The 14,540-nt window shown below is 35.3% G+C and overlaps 1 protein-coding gene across 4 annotated transcripts; it reads left to right on the top strand.

Moving 5' to 3' along the window:
• Window positions 1-373: 373 nt before the first annotated feature.
• On the top strand, window positions 374-14,331 carry nphp1 (nephronophthisis 1). Of its 4 annotated transcripts, XM_056235098.1 has the most exons (20): window positions 376-569; window positions 653-717; window positions 845-905; window positions 1,036-1,154; window positions 1,320-1,569; window positions 1,665-1,766; window positions 2,662-2,762; window positions 2,970-3,012; window positions 3,810-3,894; window positions 4,078-4,172; window positions 5,023-5,151; window positions 7,510-7,584; window positions 8,084-8,194; window positions 10,287-10,369; window positions 10,469-10,545; window positions 10,615-10,717; window positions 13,028-13,140; window positions 13,324-13,397; window positions 13,858-13,902; window positions 14,013-14,331. In XM_056235098.1, the coding sequence occupies exons 1-20, from the start codon at window positions 504-506 to the stop codon at window positions 14,259-14,261; spliced, it is 2,046 nt and encodes a 681-aa protein (XP_056091073.1). In that variant the 5' UTR covers window positions 376-503; the 3' UTR covers window positions 14,262-14,331. The 4 variants fall into 4 exon arrangements, with proteins under 4 accessions (XP_056091070.1, XP_056091072.1, XP_056091071.1 ...); XM_056235095.1 differs by having other exon boundaries at window positions 374-569; window positions 10,469-10,717; XM_056235097.1 differs by having other exon boundaries at window positions 375-569; window positions 2,689-2,762; window positions 10,469-10,717.
• The last annotated feature ends 209 nt before the right edge of the window (window positions 14,332-14,540 follow it).

The raw sequence follows: 14,540 nt of genomic DNA, 5'->3' as shown, positions 1-14,540 counted from the left end.
GGAATTTCTGCATCGCAAAACAAGTTTATAATGAGTAAAAATGCAAAATACTACATTTCGATTTATTTTTCAAATAAATCTCTAAACTCCGCTTCGCGTACGTCGTGCCCATAGACTGTAAAAAATAGGTCGTGCCTAACAACAATGCCCCTCAGCCTTGACTTATTCACGATACAGCACGGCCTCTCGGACCTTATTGCTTACATATATTTAAAGGACTTAGTTATAAAAACATTAAAACGTGATTTAGACAAGTCATGTGAAATTTACCAGATAAAATAAGTTTCAAAATAAAATTCACAGATTCTCGCGCGCGCAGTGATGAGGTAGTAACAACGTCACCCAAAGTATCTTAGCAACTTATCCGGAGCGTCTGTGATGGCGTCGCCGTTGCGTTTTGTTTCAGTAAATCTGAGCACGAGTGGGACGTTTCTTTAAATCTCGCATTTAAAATACCGTTTGTGTCAAACCTGCTGTCGTATTGTGTTGGAAACGAATAGAAGATGCCTCCGAAAAAGAGAGGACCACTTCAAACGGTGCAAAGAGATACGGATGTCATCAAGAGAAAGGTTGAACTGAACTGATCGGAGCGAATGTTTGCTGTTGCGCATTCGATTTTTACATTATATCTCTATTCTATTCTGTCCTGCAGGTGGATGCTTTGGTACAGCAGGCTGCTCAACCAGATGCGTCAGATTGGACTGAGGCCTTTGAGAGGTACAGAAGACTTCTATCTGTTTTGTTTTTGAACGTCTACTACAGGCTGAATAATGCGTACTTGAGTTCTAACGTTATATTGTTTTGCATATATCCAAGGTGATTTATAATGTTGTTTGCATTCCAGGTGCAAAGAGTTAAAGCTCGCAGTGGAGGAAATTACGAAGTCTCTGAAGAAATTATCTAAAGTAAATCTTTATGTCTGTGTACTTGTGTTTTGTCAATACATCTTACATGAATTGTATATATATATATATATATATATATATATATATATATATATATATATATATATATATATATATTTTCATGTTACAGGCAGATGAGCCAGCTCCAGTGGGGAACTATGACCAGTGTAAGAGGGACGAGGAGAAGCGTTTGTTGAACTTGCATGAGCGTCTACAGTCTCTAGCTCTTCAGCTGCAACCTCAGGATGAGTAAGTAACCTCATAAATTCATTCTAACAGAGTTTACAGCCTTTTTTGCATTCTATTACGCAAAACATTGAACCATTTTTAGATATACCTTTATGCTTTGGAAAAGAAAATTATATTTAAGGAGTTTTTTCTAACAGTTCTGGTGTCTTTGTTTCCTGGCCGTAGGGTAGCCGGACCTAGTTCTTCCCAGACAGAACAGAAGAGCGATGAGGAAAATAGTGATGAAAAAGATGAGAGCTCTGAAGATGAAGATACAGAAGAGGAAGAAGCGCATGATGATTATAAAGATGATGATGATGCTGACAGTGATGACGAGGATACAGATATCGGTCAAACTGCCACAGGACAGGAAACTGTTTCCTATGTTGCTCTTAGTGCATTTACAGGAGAGGAGGAAGGGGACCTCAGCATCCAGGTAATCATCTATGCATCTTATTTTAGTTATTAAACGCTTACATTTAAATAGTTATTTTCTTGCATTGAGATATTTCTTTTTTTGTGTTGTGTCAGAAAGGAGAGGTTTTGAAAGTTCTCTCTAAGAATAAGGATGGATGGTGGCTGGCTCAGAACTTAAATGGCCAGAAGGGCCTGGTGCCTAAAACCTTCCTCAAGGTTTGTATAATATCACAGATACAACTCAAGTGTTTTTTAGTGTTGGGAAATCCCAAAAATGGTTTAACCCTGTAAAGCCTGTCAGAAAAATCTAATAATTTGAAAAGGATTAGTTTATTGAACTCACAGACAAAAGAAAATCTTTAAAAAAAAGTTTACATTTGTGTTTTTTGTTGAGTCATATTTGATACATCAGACATGTATGACTCGTATAGTATGATTCAGGAGAATGTGGAGCTCATTCCTCAAGGAGGAAAAAAACAACAATTTATTCAGAAGCAAAAATGTGCAATTTGGTGCAGTTGCTGACATTTGTATGGCCAAAAGGTAAGATTAAATTATGATGGATTGTAATGTAAGTACTTCCATAAAATGCATATAAATATCAGTTGTGACTATCTCCCAATAATATGTCTTAGTAAGATTGAATTTAAATGAAATCATCCATGCATTTAAATATAGATCATTTTATGATCAATGCAATGCAATGTGATGCGATGATGATTGAGAGATGTACAATTAAGCATTTTTCAAAAGCCTTATGAGGTATCATATTTGATCAGTTTTGCTTTTCAGATCAGCGTTTTGTCAGTTTATTTAGTGTAAATGTGGACATCAAGATTAGGTCTATACACTGATTTCTTGCAGTCAGTGTATGGTTTTTATAATGTTTTATTACTGATTTGATTGAGATGTTCACATTATGCATTTAAAGTATTTATATAATGTATATTATACTTTTACGTTGGCTGAATCATATTCCAGAACACTTAGGGATTGGTGCAGGTTGTGCACTTTTATAAAAATACAAAATAAACTTTTTTATATATTTTGCAATCACATAGGAAACCAGACCAGTATTTAGATAATTAACATGGATGAATTACATCTGCAGATGTATTTTATCTCTCAGTCTTCTCAGAAGGATAGTGAGAGAGAGAATGAAGATGAGGAGGAGAGTGAGGAGGAACAGGAGGAGTCTGACATAAAGTCCAGGTAATATCCCCTCTCTCTCCACTAGAGAGCAGCATTGTTTTTACAGTTTTGTTATTTTTTTGCAGGTCTGAGCTTTTTTTTTCTTTATTAAACTGTAGTGAATATAGTTCATAATTTATTCCAGTTGAAATGAATTAAACACAAGTTTAAGTTAAAATAAAGTCTTTATTAAAGAAAATGATTAAATACTGTGTCTTTTCCAACTAGCAAAACATCCAATTGGAACACAGTCCGGAAGGCTGTTACTGAGGTATATTCTATTTGGATAATTATATCCTTAAATTCACAATGAAATCAAAATGTACTAATCTTATTTTTTTATGGAATATTGCAGTATTATTTAGAAAGAATTTATCTATGCACATAATTTTTTCATTATTGTGCCTTGAACTGCCTTTGTAATCTTTAATCAAAATAACTTTCCCTCCTCTTACAATGACATCTCTTCTCTTTTTCTTTTTTTCTTTTATTTGTAGGACAGGACATAAGACAAAATATAGCAGGACAGCACCGTAAATACAAAACAAACCTGAAAACAAACAAAGGTTTTAGATGTGAAGTGTAGGTGCTAGGTTGTGTTGTGCATGTTTACCTCGATCTTGTATGTGCTGAAGTATATATGTAAAGCAGAGTGTTTGAAGAAGGAGAGAGAAAAAACGAGAAGAGGGGGGAGTGAGAGGAAAGAATGAAAAATATATAAATATACTGTTTATATACATACCTACATACAGATTTAAAAACATACATTTATTTCCCTCATTCCCCATCTTTTCCCTTCTTTGTTGACGTGGGTGGGACAACTTGTCATTCACATGAGATCCAATGATCCAATCAATTCCCAATGGACAAAAAAAAAAAATCAAGTACTGCCTAAATTTTTTCTTGTTCAAGAAGCCGTTTCACTCAGATATATACGTCACAATGGGGTAGAAAAACCGCAACCTCCGTTTTTATAACTCCGATTTAATAATCTAAATACTAATGCACCCATGTTTTATATATATTAACAGACACAAACTGAAGTGTGCTTGTATGTTGTGTCTGCAGATAGATGCTACTGATGTGCTGTCAGCCATGGGTGCCATCCCTCCAGGCTTCAGACCTTCCAATCTCTCCAGACACCTAGAAGAAGGTCACTATCTGTCTCTATATTTTGCAAAAACCTATAGATAGAAGGCCGTTTACAGTTTTTAGTTCACCAGAAGGCAGTTTGTGTGATTTATATATCACATTATAACATCTGGTAAGAATTCAGATTTTATAATAGTATATTATACATGTACTGTCTGTTTGTATGTGTGTTTGTGTTGAGCAGGGACGTCTTACAGAGCAAGTCACTTCATTCAGCCCAAGCTTAGCCAATCACAACTCTCCTTTCAAGATCTCCATATGGACCCAGACACAGGCAAGGTACCTAACTGCAAAGCAAACACTATCTACATTGACAAAAATGTTATAACAAAATATGTACATTTATTTAAGGCAAGACACTACAGGCACATGAACATTTTTTTATGTACTGGCCAATTTTGTGATTTTTTGGGCTATTTGGCTGTTTATAAAGTTTCAGAGTAGTGGAAGGAAAACATCTATAATACACTTTTATGTGTTTATTTTATTGCGCTTTGAGTCAGAAATCTCCACTTCATTAGCACTTACACCAAACTTTACAGTTTTATTCCTATCTATGTTCTGGGCGATTTTTACAGACCGATTTGATCATATATATAATTTGCCTGATTTCATACAATATTTCATTCCTAAAACATGGTTATTTTTATTTTCTGGCTGTTGACAGTATTTTCCTCTTAATTATGGAGTGATAAAATTAGATATCCAAATACCCTCTGTAAAAACTCATATGACAATAAAATGAAACACGAATTTTGATTAGATACTGCCTCATTTGCATATTTAAACAATATTTCAGCACAAAAATGTTTTCAATTCTTAATGTAATCAACCAACTGGGGAAGTATGATGATGATATGTGTTAGTTAAATTATTTACCCTATTCACTTGGGGTGTCTTGCCCTAAAAATATTTATTTAATTGTATGAAGGAAAAAAAAACATTATAATGTTTGGTTTTTTAAAATATGCATATATAAATAGTGATGGGCATTCAAGTGGATGGTTGAGGAGATTCCCCCTACCATATATAAAGCTCTTTTAGTGTTGAGAAAAGTGCTATATAAATTCAATGCATTATTATTATTAAAATGATTATACATTTATAAGGTGAGTGTGTGTTTGTCCAGGTTCACGGGCGCCCATCTAGAGTGAGTTTAACCCTGACCCTGTGGAGCTGTAGAATGATCCCTCCCCCTGGGGTCGGGTTACAGGTGCTTAGCAGGCATGTTCGGCTCTGTGCATTTAATGGAACCCAGGTAACACACACACACACACACATACTGGTGGATCTACAACCAAAATGATTGCCCTTTTTGACCTTAAAAGAGAGATATTTACATACAAATGTTTTGTGGAAAAGCTTGAGTAATGATTCTGACATCATGCGTTACTCATGTGGAACAGTAATCAGGGTGGACCATTTGTAACAAAAAACAAATAATAAAGAACCATGGCATTAACGGCTGGGATGCCTGAATTAAAACGGGTGCAATCCAAAAGCATGAGTGTAAAATACTAGACAGCATATTTGAGTCTTGAGTGTTAACAATTTAATCATTTTATTCCTGGTATCTCTACAATATCTGTCTTTCACAACTCTTTTTTTTTTTTCTGTGCATTGTGAATGTGAATTGTATTTGATTACTTATCGTCAAGAATTTAAAGTATTCAGTAGAGGACCAGGAAGTGTTTCTGTGCATGTTTATAGATAATAAGTGGAATATTATTGTGTAATGTCCTACGTTCATTGTGCACAGTTCATCTTTTCTTTACGTTTCTGAATGAGTCTCTTAGGTCATTGTAAACAGCAGAACAATTCTAACGCACATTCAAAACCCATAAATCCTGTATACCATTTTTGTCTTCTTTAATCACTAAAGTATTTCATTCTTCACTTGTTTCTGGCCTTGTTCCTTCATCTCTTAAATATGTTATTATTACTCAAAACTTAAGAAACCAGGGGCTGATCCATCCAATTTTGATAACTTGTATCCGATTTCTAATTTGCCATTTATTTCTAACATTTTGGAAAAGTGTGTTGTAGCTCAGGTCCATGATCATCTCTTGGACAAAAAAATCATACAATAAATTTCAATCTGGCTTCAATCAAGACTGCTCGTTAAAATCACCAATGACCTGTTGCTAGCACCTGGTTCTGGTTTATTAACCATACTTGTCCTTCTTGATCTGAGTGCGACCCTCGATACCATCTTGCATAATATTCTCCTTGACAGGTTAGCTTCCGTGAGGGTTACTGGCACCCCTATGTCTTGGTTTAAATCCATATCTCTCTGGTCATACACAGTTCGTTCAACTTTAAAATTTCCAATTAAAATCATCTAAAGACAAAATCAATTGGTATTCCTCAGGGTTCTGTCTTGGGCCCTTTTCTAATCTGTTTACTTCCTCTTGGTTATATTTTTAGGAAGTATGGTATCTATTTTCTAAACCTTCAAATTCCTTACCTCCACCTTCTCTGTCCAGCTGTTTGGCTGAAATTAAAGACTGGCTTTCAGCTAATTTTCTAAAACTGTATAGTGATAAAACTGAAGTCCTCCTTGTAGGCACAAAATCTATTCTAAAAAAATCTGAATGCTTTTCTGTGGCTATTGAAAACTCAAAAAAAAAATATTCCCCCGCAGGTTATAACAGTCTGGGTGCCATCCTCGATAGCACTCTATCCTTTGAAGCTCATGTTAATTACATCACACGTACTGCATACTTTCATCTACATAATATTAATAGTCTTCATCCCTCTCTCACAGTGAATAGCACTGCAATCCTTATTCATGCACTGGTTACTAAGTGTAATGATTACTGTAATGCTCTCCTCACTGGTCTCCCTTCCAAATTCCTTGATAAACTTCAACTTCAGAACTGGTTCTTTCTAGAACTCCTTCTATGAAGTACATTTCTCTAGTCCTACAGCAATTGCACTGGCTTCCAGTGAAGTATCGTATCGATTTTAAAATGATGCTTCTTGCATACAAGGCTCTTAATCCTGCTCCTCCGTACCTTACTGATCTTCACATCTTATACCTCTTTCGCGCTCTCTAAGATCTTCACTTTCAATTTCTTTTGACTTACCACGTATACGCCTGACCACAATGGGAGCTAGAACTTTTAGTTTTGCTGCCTCTTGTTTATAGAACTCTCTTTCCCTTGATATTCACAATAGTGATAGTCCTCATACTTTTAAATCTCATCTCAAGACTTTTCATTCAGGCCTTTTTATGACGTTCTTTATGGAGCTTGTATTTGTAACCTGCGTCTGTGGTGTTGTATTGTTTATTCTTATTAACTTTTGTATTATTTTTGCTTGTAATGTGACCTTGGGTGTCATGAAAGGTACCTTTAAAAAATATGCATTAAAACCCATTTGTCTTCCCCATGTTTATTGTAAACGGGTGTCGTTTGACATGCGGTGTACATGGAGCCATTGTTTGTCTCTCTCTCTCTCTCTCTCTCTCTCTCTCTCTCTCTCTCTCTCTCTCTCTCTCTCTCTCTCTCTCTCTCTCTCTCTCTCTCTCTCTCTCTCTCTCTCCTCTCTCTCTCTCTCTCTCTCTCTCTCTCTCTCTCTCTCTCTCTCTCTCTCTCTCTCTCTTTCCTGTCAGGTTTTGAGTAACATTCACACAGTCAGAGCCACTTACAACTTCAAGAGCCAAAAGACATGGAGTTTTTCTCCACGGGTAAGACTAAAGTACACTTAAACGCATGCAAACACATGCCCAAACGTCTGAGGCCACATTAAAAATCTTGGATTTGAAATATTACTTAAACTTGAAAATAAACAAGGTTGTAATATTGACATTTCGAAAAAAAGAAATGTTATAATTTAAAATTAACAAGACATGTTTAAGGTTTTGCAGTATATCTAGGTCAGTAAGAAAATAAGTAAATATTTGATATTGATAATGTGACTCTTTGTACTGACAGTCAGATATTCTTGCTTCCAATGAAGCACAGATGCCATCAGGTTTTACACACTTGTGAAGCTCATGCAAGCTTGAAGGCAGCAGGCACAAGAGGGGCAAACCAAATACTAAAACATTCTGAAATTCATGTTCATTTATCAATTCAACTTTACAATCAAATTGTTATAATGGTAATATAATCTGAAATACAGTTCTGGAATCTAACAGTTTATCATTTTTTAATCTGTATTTTTCCTGTATGTGTGTATTTTAGATGACTGGGATGCTTCCCTGTCTACTGGATGGAGACTGTTTCCTGCGTTGTGACTCTGAATCTCCTGATCTTGGAATTCTGTTTGAATTGGGTGTGACCTACATAAGAAATGTAAGCAATAGTTCCTTGGAAAAAAAATCTTATCATTTAAACAATTATATGGCAGTACCACCCAACTCTGATTACTGAGGACATGGCCTCAATCTAACCTCAGAAAGACAAAAGAACTGTTTTCTCCTACCCTCTCATATATTTACATAAACGCACACAATGATCTCTATTAAAAAGGCCTTACCCTTTTACAAAGTCTTGATTTTGATTTTCGGGTTCTACTGGAATAGGTTTTCATACTTTTTACATTTTGCAACATATTTTACATTCATTGCTGCACCTTTTCCTCTTCCCAGTTTGTCTGGGAATAATGCTCTGTTTAGTTTCTGTCTCAATGAATCCCCTCCTTCCAAAAACACAATGTGCTCTGATTGGTCAGCTGGACCTGTATGTTGTGATTGGTCAACCGCTTCAAGTGTGTTTTGGAAATGTCACGCCCCTTACCATAACTGCCCTGTCCCAAATTGCACCCTAAGCACTCGTGGTCTTCCTACGAGTCCACACTTTTGTGACGTAACGCCGCTTTAACTGTCGGGAAGAAGTCTGCTGCGGAGCTCGCTTCAGTGCGGGCTCGGGAGAAGTGCACATCGAGGGCGCATATCGACCGCAAATGGGGACCCTCAAGTCTCACGGACTTAACGGACTCCATTGTAAGTCCACAAGACCAAAAGTGCATATGAAGTGTGCCATTTGGGACAGGGCCAACAGTGAGTTTCAACACACCTCTAGTGCATCTCAGCCAGGCCTCGTCCCTTTTTTTTGTGTATGCCGTGGGAAGGAGTTATTTATAGGTACAATATGTACGAATTTTGTATCAAAATATCCAAAAACCAATTGCACAGTGTTATATATTTCTTTCAATTATGTAGATACATTATCCTAAATGTTTCCAAGAATTTTTAAATTCAGAGAAATTCACAATTTTAAATAGTGCCCGTCCCTTGTCACTTGTCGCCTGTCAATGATGTAATATCCGCGTTATCCCTGGTTTCCGCTTTGTTATATAGCTCAACATGATGAAATGTTAGAATATGATCAGTATGTTATTCTAATGTTGATCTAGCTTACTGCTAGTCTCATACAGTCAACAAACTAACACATATATAACATTATTACTTTCAACACACTCAAATGCTACTATGATAGTGTAACGTTAAACCATGTGAAACATGATGAAATGTTAGAATATGATCAGTATGTTATTCTAATGTTGATCTAGCTTACTGCTAGTCTCATATAGCCAACAAACTAACACATAGAATAACATTATAACTTTCAACACACTCAAATGCTGTTTACTACTCACAAGTTAAAAACCTGTATGAGTTGTAATCCAGCACTTGTGTGTAGTTTGGTAGAATGAAATGTCCTCATTCCTTATATCCGCGGGACTCGTTTGTGGAGCTGATATCGGTCTCTCATTTCTCAATCGCGACCTGCTTCATACCACAGTCATGTTAAAAACATCAATGTATTCACTCATCCATAAACATTGTTAGATCCGCATGACGGCAATTTCCACGATTCTGCTTATCACTGCGTCATCAATCTACGCCTTTGTTATTGTAAGAGGTTAACGACCCCTAGCCGTGAAAAAAAACAATTATATTGTAGCTTTAAATGAGAGATATTGTGATGTGTATGTTACCGGAAGAAAACTCAAGACTACAATTGAGGTTGTTCAAGGAGTTCAGAAACAGTGCTTACTGATATAGACAATATCCTCCTTTTGGATTGGACTTTGTGCTTTGTAACTTTGCAGACCTTTTACATGCCCAAACAGCAACATTATACATTAAAAAAAGTTGAAAAAGTAAAAAGCAGAATAGGTCCTTTTTTAAAGGGATAGTTCACCCCAAAATTTTCTTTTGCGGAACACAAAAGAAGATATTTTGAAGAACATTGGGAACCAAACAACATGGGAGCCCATTGACTTTCATTGTATGGACAAAAACTCGTTTATAAATAATATATTTTGGATGTGTGTGTGTGTTCCACAGAAGAAAGTGAGTCATACTGGTTTGGAGCGACAAGAGGATTCTGTTTCTCTCAATGGTTCTGGAGGTGTAAAAGTGTATGTGCTCTGTTTCAGTCCACAGGGGAGAGAGGAGACCTCAGCTGTGGCTGGGCGTTCCTTAAACTGTTTGATGAAAGTGGAGCACCCATTACTTTACGGTACGCACACATTCCCTTATTACAATTTGACTGATGCACATTAGTTCTATTGTTTCCTTACATACTTGCTCACAAACTACAGTATATGCATGTGTGCAGGACACAAGAGCTTACTATTCATGGTGGCACGCCATTTGAGAGAGACACCGATATGGATACCACATCTACCAAAAGAGGTAACGTTCTCTCACAAAAATACCCATACTCTCTCACATGCACGCCATTCTCTTCTGTTCTCTCCTCAGGTTATCCCACTGGTGTGTTTCAGCAGATGTTGCTGTCCAGGAAGATGCCAAAGCTTGTTGTTAAGTTCAAATCAGTAAACACACGCAGCAGAGTGCTTCTGAAGTAAGAATGCCTTCACACCAGAGTATACATTAATGTTCAGAATAGTTTTTGGTAACACTTTAGTTTAGGCTCAATTTGTCACTATTATGATGTTGCTTATTAGCAATTATATCATTTGGACATTGGCTGTTTATTAGTACTTATAAAGCACATATTAATGCCTTATTCTGCATGACCATGTTCTACGTCATTTAATCCTACCCAATACCTAAACTTAACAGCTACCTTACTAACTATTAATAAGCAGAAATTAGGAGTTTGAGGCAAAGGTCATAGTTAATAGTTGACAGTGAGAATTGGACCCTAATCTAAAGTGTGACCGAATTTTTTTTTAATGTTTTTGAAATAAGTCTCTTATGCTCACCAAGGCTGCATTTATTTGATTGAAAATACAGTAAAACAGTAATGTTGTGAAATATTAATTTAATAACTTTCTATTTTAATAAATAAAATAACAAAAATATTCCTGTGATGACAAAGCTGAATTATTACTCTTATCATCAGCATCATTACTCCAGTCTTCAGTGTCACATGATCCTTCAGAAATCATTCTAATATGCTGATTTGCTGCTCAAGAACCATTTATTATCATCAATGTTGAAAGCAATTGTGCTTCTTAATATTTTTGTGGAAACCATAATCAGAAAAGAACAGCATTTATTTGAAACAGACATCTTTTGTAACATTATAAATGTCTATCACTTTTAAACAATTGAATGCATAATTACTTTAAATTAATTTTCTTTTAATCGTGCTGATCCAAAACGTTTGGACAGTAGTATGTACACTCAAAAAAATGATATGTTGGCTTTACTTAACTTTTTTTTGTAAACAGGTTCCACCGGTTCCACATAACTATGTTTCGTTAAACAAACATAATATGTTCATGTAACTTCAACATCATGGAATTTGGTCATTTTAAGCGACCCAATTAAACTCTGAGCTAATGAGTTAATTAAGTGAATAATTGAGTGATGATTGAGCATTATTGAAGACACCTGATGTTAACAAGCAGAATCTCTGAAGGGGAAAACCGGAATGTTTAAGTCACCATTATGGAGATAAGTGTGTGTTTTAGTTGGGCTCTTGACCATTAACTTATTAACTTTAGATTTTGTTTGACTGCTGTACATGAGTTATAACAGCCGGATGAACAATAAACAAAGGTCATCTGATGGTGTTGATTGTGTTTTAACATAATAATTATTTCACAATCATTTGACCTGAGTCACTGAACTTATATTTAACCGAATTTCTGAGTTAAGTTTACCTTATGGATAATAACAGCACTGTCATTGAAGAGCATACTATTTTTAGATTTTTCAATGAAATTCAAATGACCAAATCAAGAAATAAAAAAGAAACTTCCTAAAAAATATTTAGAGTAGGCACACACAGACATCAAGAATCAGCATATGAATCTCAGCAATGGTGACAAACAGATCATAAGCTTATTATTTATTCATGCAGCAATGCATGATGGGAGCCATGAATGAGTTTTGATTGGTGGCACCCAGAATGCACTACAACATGCTTTATAATTGTCACCATTGGTGAGATTTACAGGCTGATTCTTGATGTCTGTGTGTGTCTACTAAAGATATTTTTTAGGAAGTTTCTTTTTTATTTATTGATTTGATCATTTGAATTTCATTGAAAAGTAAAAAAAAAATAGTATGCTCTACAATGACAGTGCTGTTATTATCCATAAGGTAAAGTTAACTCAGAAATTCGGTTTAATATAAGTTCAGTGACTCAGGTCAAATGATTGTGAAATAATGATTATGTTAAAACACAACCAATACCATCAGATGACCTTTGTTTATTGTTCATCTGGCTGTTATAACTCATGTACAGCAACCAAAAAAAATCTAAAGTTAATAAGTTAATGGTCAAGAGCCCAACTAAAACACACACTTATCTCCATAATGGTGACTTAAACATTCCGGTTTTCTCCTTCAGAGATTCTGCTTGTTAACATCAGATGTCTTCAATAATGCCCAATCATCACTCAATTATTCACTTAATTAACTCATTAGCTCAGAGTTTAATTGGGTCGCTTAAAATGACCAAATTCCATGATGTTGAAGTTACATGAACATATTATGTTTGTTTAACGAAACATAGTTATGTGGAACCGGTGGAACCTGTTTACAAAAAAAAGTTAAGTAAAGCCAACATATCATTTTTTTGAGTGTATACTTTAATTTGTATTCCCAGCTGTAGGATTCCACATTGTTTTTTGATAAATATTCATGAAAAGCAATTACTAAATATTTGTTTCCCTAAATGTTTTTTTTTTTTCATAAGTCTGCTGCCAGACACTATTGTAGGAAGTCTGTCCACAGTGCGCCTCCTGGCAACATACAGGCAAATACTCGCTGATGCTCTTTTACTTGACAGAGTCACCATGTGTAATGCAGGTAACACACACATAAACACATTTTGTCTTTGTGCTTGATGTGTATCTAAGGTTCCTGTCACATCACAACACTATATGCACTTTCTTTGGTAAGAAAGGGTCTGGCATGAAAATGTAAAACACACATGCGAATGTAAAAGTGAATGTAAATAACTTTAGATTGATTCTCTGTTCTCCATCTCAGATTTGATCTGCAGCTCAGTTCTAGCCTCCTTCCCTGATGTTCTAGATCAGCCAGACCTGATGGATGCGTTTAGGGTGAGACTGGTTACATAAACACGTTTACTTGGCATTTACTAAACTTTAGTTTCAACATAAACCTTTTATTTTCGTTTCTATATACGTATAGTTACTACAATCTAACCTGAACCCCACCCTTAAATAACTTTTTTTTTTTGCATTTTTAGAATTTATTAAAAGATTATATTATTATTAAATTAATGAATTATTAAATGTGTATTATCATTAAATATAATAATTATTTTAATTATTAAGAAATAAATATAAATTATTTAAAAACAATAATAGTAAGTAATTAACATACTAATAGTTTTAAATTATTTAAAAATTATTTTCCAGTTGAGAACCAAAGGGATTTTTATTTATTTATTTATTTATTCTTTAGATTAAATTAACTAAAACTATACCATCACGTACATGGGAGTATAATATGGGGTAGGTGTTATAAAAAGTATTAAACTTGAACCTGATTTTACAGAAATCATGGACCGAATCAGAGAGTAACCTGAGAAGATCTGATAAGGTAAAGGTGTATGTGATTTTGTGTGAGAATGTCACACAATTGTCACAGTACTAGGATTATAAAAAGTTTATTCATGCTGTTTGCATACAATGTGTTTCTGTGTATTGCAGAGGGATATCAATGTGTTAAAGCAGATGTTTGTGAGCGTTTATATGGGCAGTGTGTTTCCATTGTTGTACTCTGCGGAGATGCCCACTCCCTGCTGGGCGGATGAGGAAGTGGAGTCTCAACGTGCTCGTATCATCTACAGCCCTTCCCAAAAAATCTCAGTAGAAACTATGCTGTCCTCCCAATGTTCACATCAAGCCTTTGACATCACACAGGTCACCTATGACCTCATCAGCAGAGCCCAGCACTGACTCTAGAGACAGACCTATCACATGGTCCTCCAAAAGATAAGTGTCCAATAGCAAAAGAAAAATGTCATTTAAATATTACAAAGATAAATAAATCTTAATTAACCATTTAATTTTTACCATTTTTACCAAATTTTTACCAAATAAACCATTTAATTTTTCACTCTCTGGCCAGAAAGCTTATTCATATTTCTGTTGATGGGGAAATCGTGTGTGTGTGTGTTCCATACCTTAAATAATGACCTAATTTAAAGTACCACACCTCCTGAGTACAACTCCTCC

This window comes from Rhinichthys klamathensis, unplaced genomic scaffold (assembly GCF_029890125.1).
Source record: "Rhinichthys klamathensis goyatoka isolate OS25496 unplaced genomic scaffold, OSU_Roscu_1.1 h1tg000412l_1, whole genome shotgun sequence".
Taxonomy (NCBI): domain Eukaryota; kingdom Metazoa; phylum Chordata; class Actinopteri; order Cypriniformes; family Leuciscidae; genus Rhinichthys; species Rhinichthys klamathensis.
This window is presented reverse-complemented; position numbering and strand designations above follow the sequence as displayed.